Source organism: Pygocentrus nattereri, chromosome 11 (assembly GCF_015220715.1).
Source record: "Pygocentrus nattereri isolate fPygNat1 chromosome 11, fPygNat1.pri, whole genome shotgun sequence".
In the NCBI taxonomy this organism is placed as follows: domain Eukaryota; kingdom Metazoa; phylum Chordata; class Actinopteri; order Characiformes; family Serrasalmidae; genus Pygocentrus; species Pygocentrus nattereri.
The window spans coordinates 487,501-502,500 of record NC_051221.1 but is presented as its reverse complement, the minus strand read 5'-3'; the positions used below and the strand labels follow the sequence as shown (position 1 = coordinate 502,500).

Genomic DNA, 15,000 nt, shown 5'->3' with positions numbered 1-15,000 from the left:
GGTGGTAAAAGATGTGTAAATGCGCACTAGTGGAGCTCAATCGCTCTCAAGACTCGAAGCTTTCTTTCTGATGTTAGTTTCTCATGTGGCTTTAGCTTTGTTTGCACCATTTACTACAGTAGCGTAGCGAGTTCAGATCAGGACTGCAGAAGTAGAAAAGATTTCTGTTCATATTTCGATGTTAAGTACAAAGTTAAAAGGCGTTTTGTGTGAGAAGATGAAATGCATAAATAAAACCAACTGAATACCTGATTCTCCTCTCTGTAGCTTTCACATTCACTCTGACAGACATGTAGCAGCTTGTATTTTCCTTTAGGCCTGTGGGTGATGTAATGAGACTCAAATGACTTCTGATTGGTTGCTCTCGTCCCAAGAAAAAAAAAACAGAACAGAAATTTTAGCTGCTCTGCTTCAGTCTGGACCGAGGCTGAGAGTGTCCAGGTGTTTCTCACTGAAGACGTCTACACAACCTTCGGGAAAGGTAACAGAGCTTTCAGTTTCTCAGATGTCACTGTGCTGTCCTGCTTTTCTCCCTGTTAGTGAGAAGATTCAGTTTAGATCCTTCACCTGTTCCTGTAAAAGCTGGGCTGGAGTATGAGGTTCTTTGTTATATGAAGAGAAACAGTGAGTTCGAGCTGTGAAAGTTCAGATCCAACTGTCTGCGAGTCCTGAGTCACTGTGCTGTCCTGCTTTTCTCCCTGTTAGTGATTGTAAACTTCACCATGAAGCAGCTTTGTAAAGCTGAAAGAGTGCAGAGAAGTGAAATGCCCCCTAAAGCAGGTCATGTGATCATTCCAGACTGGGTTGGTGGCTGAAGATGGTTAATATATGAGGAAACAAATATTGGTTAACAGCATATTAAACCAGTTTTGACCAGCTGGGGCAGCTGTTCGATCCCCCTTATCGTTCTGGGATCAGGTAAAAAATAAAACACTGGGGATCTGACTTCCTAACAATTACCGTGCTAAACTGTGCTTTTAATGGAGCTCTAGACAGTGTGGCTCCATTAAAAACTAAAACAGTACGGCAGAAAAAACTCGCCCCCTGGTGTAACAATCACACTCGGGCTTTAAAACTAGACTTTTTAAAACTAGAGCGACTGGCGTCTGACTAAACTAGAAGTGTTCCAGCCTGGAAGGAGAACCTTATAGACTATAGAAGAGCTCTGACTGCAGCTCAGCCTGTCTCTCCTCTCTCATAGAAAACAATAAGAACAGTCCCAGACTGCTATTTAGCACAATTTCTAAACTAACAGAGAACAAAACATTTAGTGAGCCCCAGATGCCATCAGCCTATAGCAGCAATGATGTTATGAATTTCTTTAGTGATAAAACTGAAAAAAATTAGGCAGAAAATTCAGAAACTCAGTTAAACTCCACAAACCTGCTGGCTTATAATTCCAGTCTAAATCATGAGAGTATTATAATCATTACAGAGAGGCTGGAATCAGTGTGTGTTTACTTCAACAAAATGAACTAGTTAAAATTGTTCCTTCCACAAAATCTTCTACTTGGACGTTAGATCCAAGGCCTACAAGTTGGGGCAGTCATGGGCTGGAGGTCAGGGAACCAGCCTCATGACCGGAAGGTCGCTGGTTCGATCCCCAGGGCCGACAGTGCATGACTGAGGTGTCCTTGAGCAAGACACCTTGCTCTCCGGGCAGGTGTGCTCACTGTCCCCTAGTGTGTGTGTTCACGAGTGTGTATGTGGTGTTTCTCTTCACAGACGGGTTAAATGCGGAGGTGAAATTTCCCCATTATGGGACTAATAAGGATCGATTCCTCTTAATATTTTGTACAAAATAATTATTTTAAACACCAAAAACAAAATATTTGGTTAAACAGTAAAGTTACCGTGACAGCAGCCAGGGTGCAGGGTGCCCCTTTTACCCTGTGAGTTGACCAGCTTACACATTTTTAGTGATGTTGTTGAGTTTGTACATATTTCTGTACTACATTCAAGTGTATTACATGTATTACATTCAAACCCTCAGTGAATACATTTTTAACAACATGTCTTTTGTATGGATGAACATTTCACAGGGAGCAGTCCAGCCGTGTCTGTGAAGAGTAGAAACTAAACAATGGGGAACGAAAACTCAAGAAGTGGTGGAGCCACTGACCCTAAGTGAGTCACTTCCCATCAGCACTAAACATGAGGAAACAGAAAGAACAATTAATAAATAAAACATGTAGGAAAAACAAAATATAGTTTGTCTCTCAGACTAAAAGAGACTTTAATGTGAATGAACGTTTTGCTAATGCCTTGCAGTTAGTAGTGTCTAGTTATGCATTTGTTAACATGAATAATGTTAATAATGGTTCATTGATATTAAGTAAAGCAGTAACAACTGCATTAGTGTTTTCAGATTATTTTGACTAACTAATATTAACTGATATATTTGTTAACATGAAAAACACATGAGATGCTATGTTTATTAAATTATGATTCAGTCACCAGTGTTTAGCTGTAATAACGCTAAAGCAGTGGTAGGTAGTAATGAGTTACATTCATTCATTGTAAAATTTGATGGATTTGTACTTTATTATCATTTGAAAATTCTTTTTTCTTTTGCAAATGTAAACACTTCATCCACCAGATACCTTTCCTTCTGCTTTTGGTTGTTTTAAGTGTATATAGGTTGGGGCACTTAAATGGACTTACATCATCATCATTTTTCTTCTTCTTTCGGCTGCTCCCTTTAGGGGTCGCCACAGCGGATCATCTGCCTCCATCTTGCCCTATCCACTGCCTCCTCTACTTTCACACCAACCATCTCCATGTCCACCTTCACTACATCCATAAACGTTCTCTGAGGTCTACCTCTTCTCCTTCTACCCGGCAGCTCCATCTCCAACATTCTTTGCCCAATATCTCCACTATTCCTCCTCAACACATGTCCAAACCATCTCAACCTGGCCTCTCTGGCTTTCTCTCCAAGCTGCTCCACCTTCACTGTCCCTCTGATCTGCTCATTTCTAATCTTGTCCATCCTGGTCACTCCCAACGAAAATCTCAGCATCTTCATCTCCGCCACCTCCAGCTCAGCCTCCTGTCTTTTAGACAGAGCCACAGTCTCCAAACCGTACATCATAGCAGGACGCACTGCTGTCTTGTAAAGCTTCCCTTTCACTCTTGCTGCTATCCTTCTGTCACACATCAGCCCTGACACCCGTCTCCACCCACTCCATCCTGCCTGCACCCTCTTCTTCACCTCTTTTCTACACTGTCCATTGCTCTGGTTGGTTGACCCAAGATATTTGAAGCCATCCACCTTTACGACCTCTACTCCTTGCATCTTCACCTTTCCACCTGCCTCCCTCTCATTCAGACATGTATTCCGTCTTGTCTCTACTGACCTTCATTCCTCTCCTCTCCAGTGCAAACCTCCACCTCTCCAGATTCTCTTCCACCTGCTCTCTACTCTCACCACAGATTACAATGTCATCTGCAAACATCATGGTCCATGGAGCCTCCTGCCTGACCTCATCTGTCAACCTGTCCATCACCATTGGAAACAAGAAGGGGCTCAAAGCTGATCCCTGATGTAACCCCACCTTCACCTTGAAACCATTTGTCACTCCAACTGCACACCTCACCACTGTCTCACTATCCTCATACATGTCCTGCACCACCCTAACATACTTTTCAGCTACACCTGACTTCCTCATACAGTACCACAGTTCCTCTCTTGGCACCCTATCATCTGCCTTCTCTAGATCCACAAAGACACAATGTAGTGTTCATATGTTGTTCATGTTAACAAATGCTTTGTGTAATATTAGGTATTCAGCACTTACTGTTCTATATAAATGTAAATGTAATGGTTAAAGCATCCAGGACCTCCAGAACTCATCTGTGTGTACAGGAAGAGTAATGGTTCCATGCCTGTCTCTGCTCCATTTAGCAGAGAAAGAGGAGAACCCAGTCGTGTGCCTATGAAGAGTGATGGGTCCACACCTGTCCCTTCTTCATTCAACAGAAGAGGCGGACAACCCAGTGGTGGGTCCACACCCGTCCCTTCTTCATTCAACAGAGGAGGCGGACAACCCAGTGGTGGGTCCACACCCGTCCCTTCTTCATTCAACAGAGGAGGCGGACAACCCAGTGGTGGGTCCACACCTGTCCATTCTTCATTCAACAGAGGAGGCGGACAACCCAGTGGTGGGTCCACACCTGTCCATTCTTCATTCAACAGAAGAGGCGGACAACCCAGTGGTGGGTCCACACCTGTCCCTCCTTCATTCAGCAGAGGTGAACAAACCAGTGGTGGGTCTATGAAGAGTGGTGAGTCTACACCTGCCCCTCATTCATTAAGCAGAAGAAGAGAAGCGCTCGGCTGTGTGCCTAAGAAGAGTGATGGTTCCATGGAAAATATTCCTCATTACAACAGTGGAGCTGTCCCTTCTGGTGCTGGGTGAGTTATTGCCCCTCAGTGTAATACTGATAAATAGATGTCCTGGAATTCTGTAATTTGGTGGATATATGCAGGCTTTGACGCCCAGGAGACAGGTAGAACAGCTCTGGTTTTAAAAGCTACCGAAGCCTAACAAGATAATCCAGTATTATTTAGAGTTAGATCTTAAGTACAACTTTTTTAATGAATGATCTGCTGTAAAAAAACTCGGGTCATAGTTATGTAGGGTCTTGAGATCACATTAAGATTGGTCCTCAAAAAGAAAAAAATTGTCAATGTGTAAAATTATTCATAGTCATTGGCACCAGTCCAAAATTTGAATTGCTGCTGCCTTGGCATTATAGAATCTGGCGGTCTCTAATTTGCTCAAGTATAAGAATGTCCAGAAAATATCCACACCATAACTGAGACAAAGAAAGTTTGGGTTCAAACCAGCCTTTCAAGATTAATTGTTGGCCACAGTTTAGGTTGCCATCAGAACCTTTCTTGGTTGCATACTAAGCATCAAATAAAAGTCACCCAAAAATAAAGTTGCAAGCATTTCTTTGTTTTAACCTCTTTAGACACTCTATGGTGGAAAGCACTGGACACCTACAACAGGGTTCTCATCTAGCTGTAGATGATGTCTTAGAGAGACACAAAACCAGCATGAAGACCTTAGTTGAGAGAATCAAAACAGAAGACAATCAAAACCTCCTGAACAGGATTTCCTCTCAGCTCTACATCATAGAGGGACAGAGAGAAGGAGTGAATGAAGAACATGAGGTTCTACAGATGGAGAAAATAACCAGAAGACGCTTACAAGACTCTCCTATCAACTGTTTAGATATATTTAGATCTCTACATGATCCTAAAGGAGAAACAGAAAAAAATAAAATTCTAGCTGATACTGCTAAAAGTTTCAGTCCCAAAGAAACAACAGATAAAGAAAGAAATGAAGACAAAAAATTAAAAGTTCAAAATCTCAGAATTATTCTGACCATAGGCATCGCTGGAATTGGAAAAACAGTATCCGTGCAGAAGTTCATTCTGGACTGGGCTGAAGGAAAAGCCAATCAGGATGTAGATTTCATGTTTGCGCTTCCGTTCCGGGAGCTGAACCTGATTAAAGATGATCAGTACAGTCTTCATGGACTTCTGTGTGCCTTCCATCCTGAGCTCAAACATCTGGACCCAGAGTTTTATGATCAGATCAAAGCTCTGTTTATATTTGATGGACTGGATGAAAGCAGAATTCCACTGGACTTTGAACAGTGTGAGAAAGTATCTGACATCACCACAGCATCATCAGTGGGTGTGTTGATGACCAACCTCATCAAAGGAGAGCTGCTTCCTTCTGCTCTGATCTGGATCACCTCCCGACCAGCAGCAGCCAATCAGATCCCTCCTAAATATATTAACCGTGTGACAGAGATTCAGGGATTCAGTGACCCACAGAAGGAGGAGTACTTCAGAAAGAGGATCAGTGATGAAGACCAAGCCAAGAGAATCATCTCCCACATTAAGACAGTGAGGAGCCTCCACATCATGTGCCACATTCCAGTCTTCTGCTGGATCTCAGCCACTGTTCTTCAGCAGATCATGAAACGGCGTCATACAGAAGTTCCTAAAACTCTGAGTGAGATGTACTCACACTTCCTGCTCACTCAGACCAACAAGAAGAATGAGAAGTATGAGGAGAAAGATCAGAGGGACTCAAAAAACCTGCTGGAGTCCAACAGAACCATTCTTCTGAAACTGGCTAAACTGGCTTTCAAACAGCTGATGAAGGGCAATGTGATGTTCTATGAAGAGGACCTGAGAGAGAGCAGCATTGATGTCACTGAGGCCTCAGTGTATTCTGGGATTTTCAGTGAGATCTTCAGGGAGGAATGTGTGCTTTACCAGAGGAAGGTCTACTGCTTTGTTCATCTGAGCTTTCAGGAGTTCCTGGCTGCTGTTTATGTGATTCACTGCTATGAGATCAATAAAAAGGAGATATTATGGATTTTTAAACCACAAAACAGAAAGTGGTCTGAGAATGTTCCACTGGATGAGGTTCTGGAAGGAGCAGTGGATAAAGCTGTAGGGAGTAAGAATGGACAGCTGGATCTTTTCCTTCGTTTCCTGCTGGGCATCTCACTGGAAACCAATCAGAGACTCCTACCTGGCTTACTCACACCCCCTCAGAGCAGCTCAGAGAGAGTCAGAGAGTATATCAAGAGCTTAATCAAAGAAGATTATTATCACATCTCATCTGAGACATCCATGAACCTTTTGTTCTGTCTGTCTGAGATGAATGACCAGTCTCTCTCCAGAGAGCTTCAGGAGTTTCTAAACTCAGAGAGAGACTCAGTGAAGAAACTCTCTGCTGGACAGTGTTCAGCACTAGCCAACATGCTTCTGACCTCAAGAAAGGTGCTGGATAAACTGGACTTGAGGAAATACAAATCATCAGAGGATGGTTATAGGAGACTGATCCCAGCTCTGACTGTCTGCAGAAAAGCTCTGTGAGTTTTACATTTACTTTACTGAAACATCTCTATATAAACACTGCTAAAGAAATATACATTAAAAAAAAAATAAATATATATATATATATATATATATATATATATATATATATATATATATATATATATATATATATATATGTATTTTAGTTATTTGGTACATGCAGTAAGTACATATACTGCTGTAGTCAATCTGTTTCTCTGATACTTTGTTAGACCCATTTACCCTGTTCTTCATTGGTCAGGACCCCCATGGACCCTCACAGAGTCATTCTCAGCACTGCAGTAACACTGATGTGGTGGTGGTGTGTTAGTGTGTGTTGCGCTGGTACGAGTGAATCAGACACAGCAGAGCTGCTGGAGTATTTAAACACTGTGTCCACTCACTGTCCACTCTATTAGACACTCCTACCTTGTCAGTCCACCTTGTAGATGTAAAGTGAGGGTCCATGGGGGTCCTGACCACTGAAGAACAGGGTAAAAGGGGGTAACAGAGTATCAGAGAAACAGATGGACTACATTCTGTAACTATAGAACTACAAAGTGCAGCTATACAGTAAGTGGAGCTGATAAAGTGGACAACGAGCGTAGAAACAAGGAGGTGGTCATGATGTTATGCCTGCTCAGTGTATATATTGTATTTATTATTTCTGTGCAGACTCTCTGGTTGTAATCTCACTAAGAACTCATGTGAAGCCCTCAGCTCTGCCCTACAAGCGGCAAACTCTTCTCTGAATGTTCTGGACCTTAGTAACAATGACCTGCAGAATTCAGGAGTGGAGCTGCTCTCTGCTGGACTTAAGAGTTCATGCAATCAACTGAAGATACTCAGGTAACCTTTCTGTGAATTAATTCCTGAATGGACAGAATGCTGAGAAGGCACCATAGTTTGTAAACACAATATACCAAAAGTATTATTTAAGATTTAATTAGACTTATATTGTGTCTCTCACTGTCACCATACAAGTAATGCATAAATAGTTTGATAAATTAATAATAAAAGTGTAAAAAAGCATGATATTCTTTTTCTCTTTTTCCATTCAGAAATATTTTCTTGAGTATGTTGTAAAATCTGCTGTAATGTCTCACCTTCTGTAGACTAGCTCTCTGTAAACTTGGGAAAAGGGCTTGTGAAAATCTGGCATCAGCTCTACAATCAGCTGACTCGTCCCTGAAAGAGCTGGACCTCAGTAACAATGATGTACAGGATTCAGGAGTGGAGCTGCTCTCTGATGGACTGAAGGGTTCACACTGTAAATTGGAGATACTCAGGTGAAGCATTCAGGAATCTAACTCTGAAATCTGAGATACAAACAACAGGCTTTTTGAGTTTTTATTTTCTTGCAAAGTGTGGTCTTATTGAATTAAATAAGTAGCCAACAACCAGGAGGTTTCTACCATTACTGAGTGTTTACTGTGTTCACAAAAGATATTATTCCATTCCAATATTCCATTGTCTCTTTGGCAGAGGAATTGGAATTAGTAGCTTGTGATGCTGCATGTGTTTATATCTGACAGGACTAAACCTGGCCACACATGGATTAGCTCATTCTACATGTTGTCAAACCCTGATGTCCATTATATACCATCCATTTTTATGCATCAGAGCGTGATTGGAATCACTAATAATTTTTGTCATGTAATTCCATCATGGTCAGGCCATTTGCGTTTGAAAGGGAAAATTGTCAGTGGAACAATGTTTACATTCCATCCTGATTTAATTGCTCTAGCATATTTGCAGTATAGAAATAAGCCGATTGCTAGCACTTCTACAAATGCTTATTGTGTAAATACAATTGAGACTGTGTCTGTTCCCAGAATAAAACACATCAAAAAGCCTTGAAACGTTTGCCTTAGTAACCTCATTCATATCAGACCAGTTACACCGGTTTACAACGACTGCACCTTTGGTCTAAAACTAGGACTGCTTAACATTAGATCCCTGGCATCTAAAGCCATTATTGTAAATGAAATTATTACAGATCATGATTTCACAGAAACGTGGATTAGACCCGATGAGTACCTTAGTCTAAATGAAGACACTCCCGAAGGCTACAGCTATGCACACAGCCCTCGTTTAAGCGGTCGGGGTGGAGGTATAGCAACCATCCATACTAAAGCTTTAGGCTTGAACCAGAAAGCAGGACCTACATTTCTTGTACTTAATATACTTGAGCAAGGAACAAATAAACATTCATTTCTATTAATCACAATTTACAGGCCACCCGGTCCGTATTCTCAGTTCTTACAAGAATTCTCTGAGTTTCTATCAAGCCTAATTACGTTTTCAAATAAAATATTAATTGTCGGACATTTTAATATCCACATCGACAACCCTCACGACACACTAAGTAAGGCATTCATATCTATCATAGACTCCATGGGATTCACCCAAATTATAAAAGGGCCCACACACCACCTCAACCACACTCTAGACTTAATACTGACCTTTGGTGTGGACATAGATAACTTAGCCATTCTCCCCCAGAGCAAAGCCGTCTCAGACCATTACTTAATCTCATACAAAATCCAGTTTAGTGGTAATGTGCGTTCATCACCATGTTATCAGGTTAAGAGGACCATAACTTCCTCCACAGCTGGCAGCTTTATCAGAAACCTCCCGCAGTTATCAACTTCAGTCAGCTGTCCATCCGATCCTACTGAGTTAGATACTATGACCAAATTCTTAGAGGATACTCTTCGATCTACATTAGACAGTGTAGCTCCATTAAAAAGCAAAATAGTACGGCAGAAAAAACTCGCCCCGTGGTATAATGATCACACTCGAGCTTTAAAACAGACGGCCAGACAACTAGAGCGAAAATGGCGTCTGACTAAATTAGAAGTGTTCCAGTCCGCCTGGAAGGAGAGCCTTATAGACTATAGAAGAGCCCTTACTGCAGCACGTTCAGCCTATCTCTCCTCTCTCATAGAAAACAATAAGAACAATCCTAGACTACTATTTAGCACAATTTCTAAACTAACCGAGAACAAAACAGTCACTGAACCCCAGATGCCATCAGCCTATAGCAGCAATGATTTTATGAATTTCTTTAGTGATAAAATCGAAAAAATTAGACAGAAAATTCAGAAACTCAGTTAAACTCCACAAACCTGCTGGCTTATAATTCCAGTCTAGACCCTGAGAATATTAGAGTCACTACAGATAGGCTGGAATTATTTACATTACTCCATGAAAACGAACTAGTCAAAATAGTTTCTATTATTATTATAATTATTGCACACTTTCTGTAAATCCTATAAAATTTTTTCACTTCTCAAATATCACTGTGTTCGTCTGCTATATGATATATTTAACTGAAATTGCAGATCTGAACAACCAATGATTTATAAAGGCAAATCATGAAAATTATTAGGGGTACCCAAACTTTTGCATACCACTGTAACTAATATCACTAGAACAGCTGTCCTGCATCTCTGCAATATTGCTAAATTAAGAAATGCATGATCTCTACAGGACGCAGGAAAGCTAGTTCATGCTTTTATTACCTCAGGGCTGGATCACTGTAATGTCCTGCTGTCTGGACGTCCCAGTAAAAGCCTCAACAAGCTTCAGCTGGTCCAGAACGCTGCAGCCAGAGTCTCACAAGAACCAGAAAGTTTGACCAGGTCAGCCCAGTTTTATCAGCCCTGCACTGGTTACCAGTTCAACTTCACACTGATTATAAAATCCTATTACTGACCTATAAAGCTCTAAACGGACTCGCCCCTCAGTACCTGAGTGACCTTCTCTCCCACTATGAACCATCACGCCTACTTAGATCACAAGGTGCTGCTCACTACTGGTACCTAGAACTAGTGAAGCTCCATCAGGGGGCGGAGCATCTCATACAAAGCCCCCCAGCTCTGGAATAATCTTCCTGTTAATGTTCAGGACTCAGACTCAGCCTTAGTCTTTAAGTCTAGGCTAAAACCCACTTGTATAGTGGAGCATTTGGTGATTAGTCTCCCTGTCAGATCTGGACCTGCTGGAGTCTTTGCTGCTCTGTTATACTGTAATCTGTGGTCAGTCACTCTTTACAGAGCTGACTCTGTGGTCAGCCACTCTTTACAGAACTGACTCTGTTTTTTTCTTTCCTTTCTCTGCCGAGCTGATCAGCTGCCCATCCTGTGCGTCTGATGCTTCTGCCTTGATTGGTGCCGCTGCTCACCAGCCTTCTGGACCGCTTTGACCACCACTGAACTTCTTGCTGTACAGCGCTGTGCAGTCCTCACCCTCAGATCTTTTCTTTTCCCACTTTGTTCTATAAAACTTCATACTAATAATGTTTGCTATCCGGTGTCGACCGCAGGAGGACGGGTTCCCCTTCTGAGTCTTGGTTCTTCTCAAGGTTTCTTCCTCTTTTAGGGAGTTTTTCCTTGCCACCGTCGCCGCTGGCGACGCTCATGGGGGCTCGGACCCAGATTTTCTTTTTCTCTCTGTAATACTGATTGTCCTGTAAAGCTGCTTTGTGACAACACCTGTTGTAAAAAGCACTATATAAATACATTTTGCTTGATTTTGCTTGCTTGCTTGTATACTGTCAGGTATTGTGGAGCTGCAGGCATGCTATAAAAAACAACCTTAAGATAGGGTGTCAGCAGATAGTCAATTTGAGATAAGGCTTAGAGAAGCCAAGATTTTTTTAAAACTAGAATTAGTCGCTAGTCAAGAGATGCATGCTCAGGACAGGTATACTCAAGACTGAGCACAGGAGATGGGGGAAGCTTCCCTCAAATAGGGGGAGGAACAAATGCTGCTCCTTGTCCATAAAATGGCATGATACCCAGGTGTGGTGGCTGGTTGGAGCAAATTTTGGTGCTAGGCTGCAATGAAATCTCTCTAGTTTTAACCAACAATTCTAGGCATCAGTCTACAATATTTCTTCTAGTCAGGGTGTCCTCTGAACAATGTTTTATCCTTCAGCCATGGTTTTGGTGTTCTACAATATTTTTTGCCATATATTAATTTTTTTTTTCAGCTGCCTTCAACCTAGCTTCCCAATCTTGAGAGGAGCTTTCCAAACTCTCAATTCTGCTTTCAACTTCTTCAGTTTAGGCACACACATTTGTAAATTTGTCACCCAGAATTTGTGGAGCTGAAAGCAAAGGCAGACACTGCTGTCAATTTCTTACTTTCTCATTTTATGTTTCTCAAAAATTTGTGATCTTTAAAAGAGCGTTAATTTTTTCACTTATTCTCACTAATTTCAATCCAAAATTCTGTATTTAACAATACAATTTCTTATAATATCTTGAATATAACTCCAATGTCTACATCACAATGCTGTCTAGAGGAAAATTGTGTCGGGTCTGGAGCATTATCCCTTACAGCTCAGAATCAGGGTTAAGATTTTGTAAAAAGGAGAATGATGCTGTTGTATCCATTTTGTTATTGTGTTTTTATTTTGTTTGATATCAAGATGTTGGTTTTTGGTTTATGTAAATTCCAACTGCCCTTCTTTTTCCTTTCTGCAGGTTATCTGGTTGTATGGTTACAGATAAGGGATGTTCTTCTCTGGCTTCAGCTCTGAAATCAAACCCCTCCCTCCTGAGAGAACTGGATCTGACCTATAATCACCCAGGAGAATCAGGAGTGAAGCTGCTCTCTAAACTACTTGAGGATCCACACTGCACACTGGAGAAACTACAGTGAGCTACTAATTTACTGTATCTGTACACAGACTAACTGCACCTATACATATCATAAACATACCTGAATGCAATGTTTTAGATGTAGAAGTGTTTGTCTTTATTATGAGGTGGTGACCATTACAGGAGAAATATATCAATTTCATATTGAATAACCAGTATTTTCAACTTTTATTGAGAACACACATGCTGCCTTAAAACACTGCCTTCCCCTCCTCATCCCCAAATGCCCCGCCCCCATCATTCCCAATACCATCCCACATTTTAAAAGTGTTTTTTCCTTTTAAGATACTTCAGTAATATACTTATGCTGTGATATTTCGCTGTTTGCTGGGTTCATTCCATTTTGTCAGGAGAGCGATGTGCAGTATGTGTAGTGCTATTTTACAGTTGCATGGGAAATGGATATTATGAAGCTGTGAAACATCCCATGAAACTACAATGTCAGTTGTTTTAAAATGTTGTCGTTTCAGCCCATAATGCCAAAAAAAAAACCTGTCACCTGACAGAAGTGTTATGCAAACTAGACATCAACCTTGGCAAAAGCAGACTTTCTGAAAACTGAGGCCTTTTGGAATAAATCTTTATATGTTTATGTACGTTTATTATTAGTTGCTATGGAGACTAAAGAAAGCTGTGCTTCAGTAAAGTGTTACTGTTTGTTCTGTAGGATGGATCATGGAGGGAAGATCAGAATGAATCCAGGACTGAGGAAATGTAAGATACACACACACAGACACACACAGACACACACACACAGACACACACACACTGATTCTGAATGAATTTTCTTTCTGTTTGTGCTTCCTCTAATCTGTGTGTGTGTGTGTGTGTGTGTGTGTGTGTGTGTGTGTGTGTGTGTGTGTGTGTACAGATGCTGTTGATCTCACTCTGGATCGAAACACAGTGAACAGTAATCTCTATCTATCTGAGAGGAACCGAAAGGTGAATTGTTTGGATAAGAAACAGTCGTATGCAGATCATCCAGACAGATTTGACCGATGTGCTCAGGTTCTGAGTGCGGAGAGTCTGACTGGTCGCTGTTACTGGGAGGTTCAGTGGAGCGGATGGGATGCGGACATATCAGTATCATACAGAGGAATCAGGAGGAAGGGACTCGGTGCTGTCTGTGTGTTTGGGAATAATAATCAGTCCTGGAGTCTGAACTGTTATAATAACAGATACTCTGTCAGTCACAATAAACAGAAAACTGTCCTACCAGCACCGTCCTCCCCCTCTAACAAGGTAGGGGTGTATCTGGACTGGGGGTCCGGCACTCTGTCCTTCTACACCATCTCCCCTGACACACACACACTGAGTCACCTACACACACTCACCACCACATTCACCGAGCCGCTCTACGCTGGGTTTAGGGTTTATGCTGGCTCACCAGTGCAGCTGTGTGTGATGGAGTAAAATCTACACAAGATGTGTGTGTGTGTGACATTTATGGAGGAAACTCCTCAGGGAAACACGCGGATGTTCACAGGATCCGTTTAAAGTGTTATTGTTAAAAATGACAAATTTGCTGTGTGAAAAAATATCTGTGATGTTCAAAACTTGAAGCACTCTGAAAAGACGAGAATGGGAAAATAATTTTGTGAAAACATTTGGATTTTCTTTGTTAAAACATGATCATTTGTTGAAAGTTTTCAGAATCAGAATCCTTTATTGATCCCAGGGGGAAATTGCAGTTGTTACAGTTGCAGCCATTTATGTAAAAGAATAAACATAAATCATTTAAAACAAAGATAAGGAGAAATTTGCAGCATGTCCACGAGATTTAAGCTCTTATGAACACAGTAAAGTGGCACTGACTGTGATAATAAAAATGAAGCATCTAGTTCAAATGACTGTGCCTCTGAGTTATTGCACACAATCATTATTATTATTACTCACATGAAGAGCACGGGTAGGTATTGACGAACCACTCTTTCTTCAGCTTGTTCAGTGTAGGTGAGGCTAGAATTCAACCATCTGTGTTTCTGTAGCTTTTCTTACATTTTTCTTTCAGTGAGCAAATGAAGGTAGCGCTTTATATGAAAACCATGTTGTTTCTAGAAATAGTTAAAAATGTGCTTAAAATTATTTATAGCTTAGTTACAATGCTTTATGAGCATACTTATAAACTCATAAGGCTGTAATAACATACTGTAATTAAATGTTTATAAGCATGTTGTAACACAAATGTCACTATTTGTATGCATTTTAAACAGATAATGACCTGTGAATAATCACAAAGCACATATAATGCTTATGAACAATTATAAACACATTATACACAAGTAAAATGCAATCACTTAGTGCTTCAATTGAAATGAAAGTTGAGGTTTTTCACATTTTAATGTTAAATGTGATGTAAATGTGACAAACTTGCTGCCTTCTAATGCCAGTCTAGACCCTGAGAATATTACAGTCACTGCAGAGGCCGGAATCGTT

General features: G+C 41.0%; 1 protein-coding gene across 1 annotated transcript; it reads left to right on the top strand.

Annotated features, from left to right (window-relative positions):
* Positions 1-409: 409 nt before the first annotated feature.
* On the top strand, positions 410-14,411 carry LOC108412877 (NLR family CARD domain-containing protein 3-like). The gene is made up of 9 exons (XM_017685110.2): positions 410-481; positions 2,043-2,127; positions 3,908-4,417; positions 4,981-6,906; positions 7,568-7,741; positions 8,008-8,181; positions 12,388-12,561; positions 13,232-13,278; positions 13,436-14,411. Exons 2-9 carry the CDS (start codon positions 2,084-2,086, stop codon positions 13,975-13,977), a joined length of 3,591 nt encoding a protein of 1,196 aa, XP_017540599.2. The 5' UTR covers positions 410-481; positions 2,043-2,083; the 3' UTR covers positions 13,978-14,411.
* The last annotated feature ends 589 nt before the right edge of the window (positions 14,412-15,000 follow it).

What these genes read in the sequence shown, in the direction of transcription:
- LOC108412877 (XM_017685110.2), top strand. Translation starts at nt 2,084, where the DNA reads ATGGGGAACGAAAACTCAAGAAGTGGTGGAGCCACTGACCCTAA. An exon ending in TGTAAATTGGAGATACTCAG is followed by an intron (nt 8,182 to 12,387) that starts GTGAAGCATTCA and finishes TCCTTTCTGCAG; the next exon opens with GTTATCTGGTTGTATGGTTA. An exon ending in GAATCCAGGACTGAGGAAAT is followed by an intron (nt 13,279 to 13,435) that starts GTAAGATACACA and finishes GTGTGTGTACAG; the next exon opens with ATGCTGTTGATCTCACTCTG.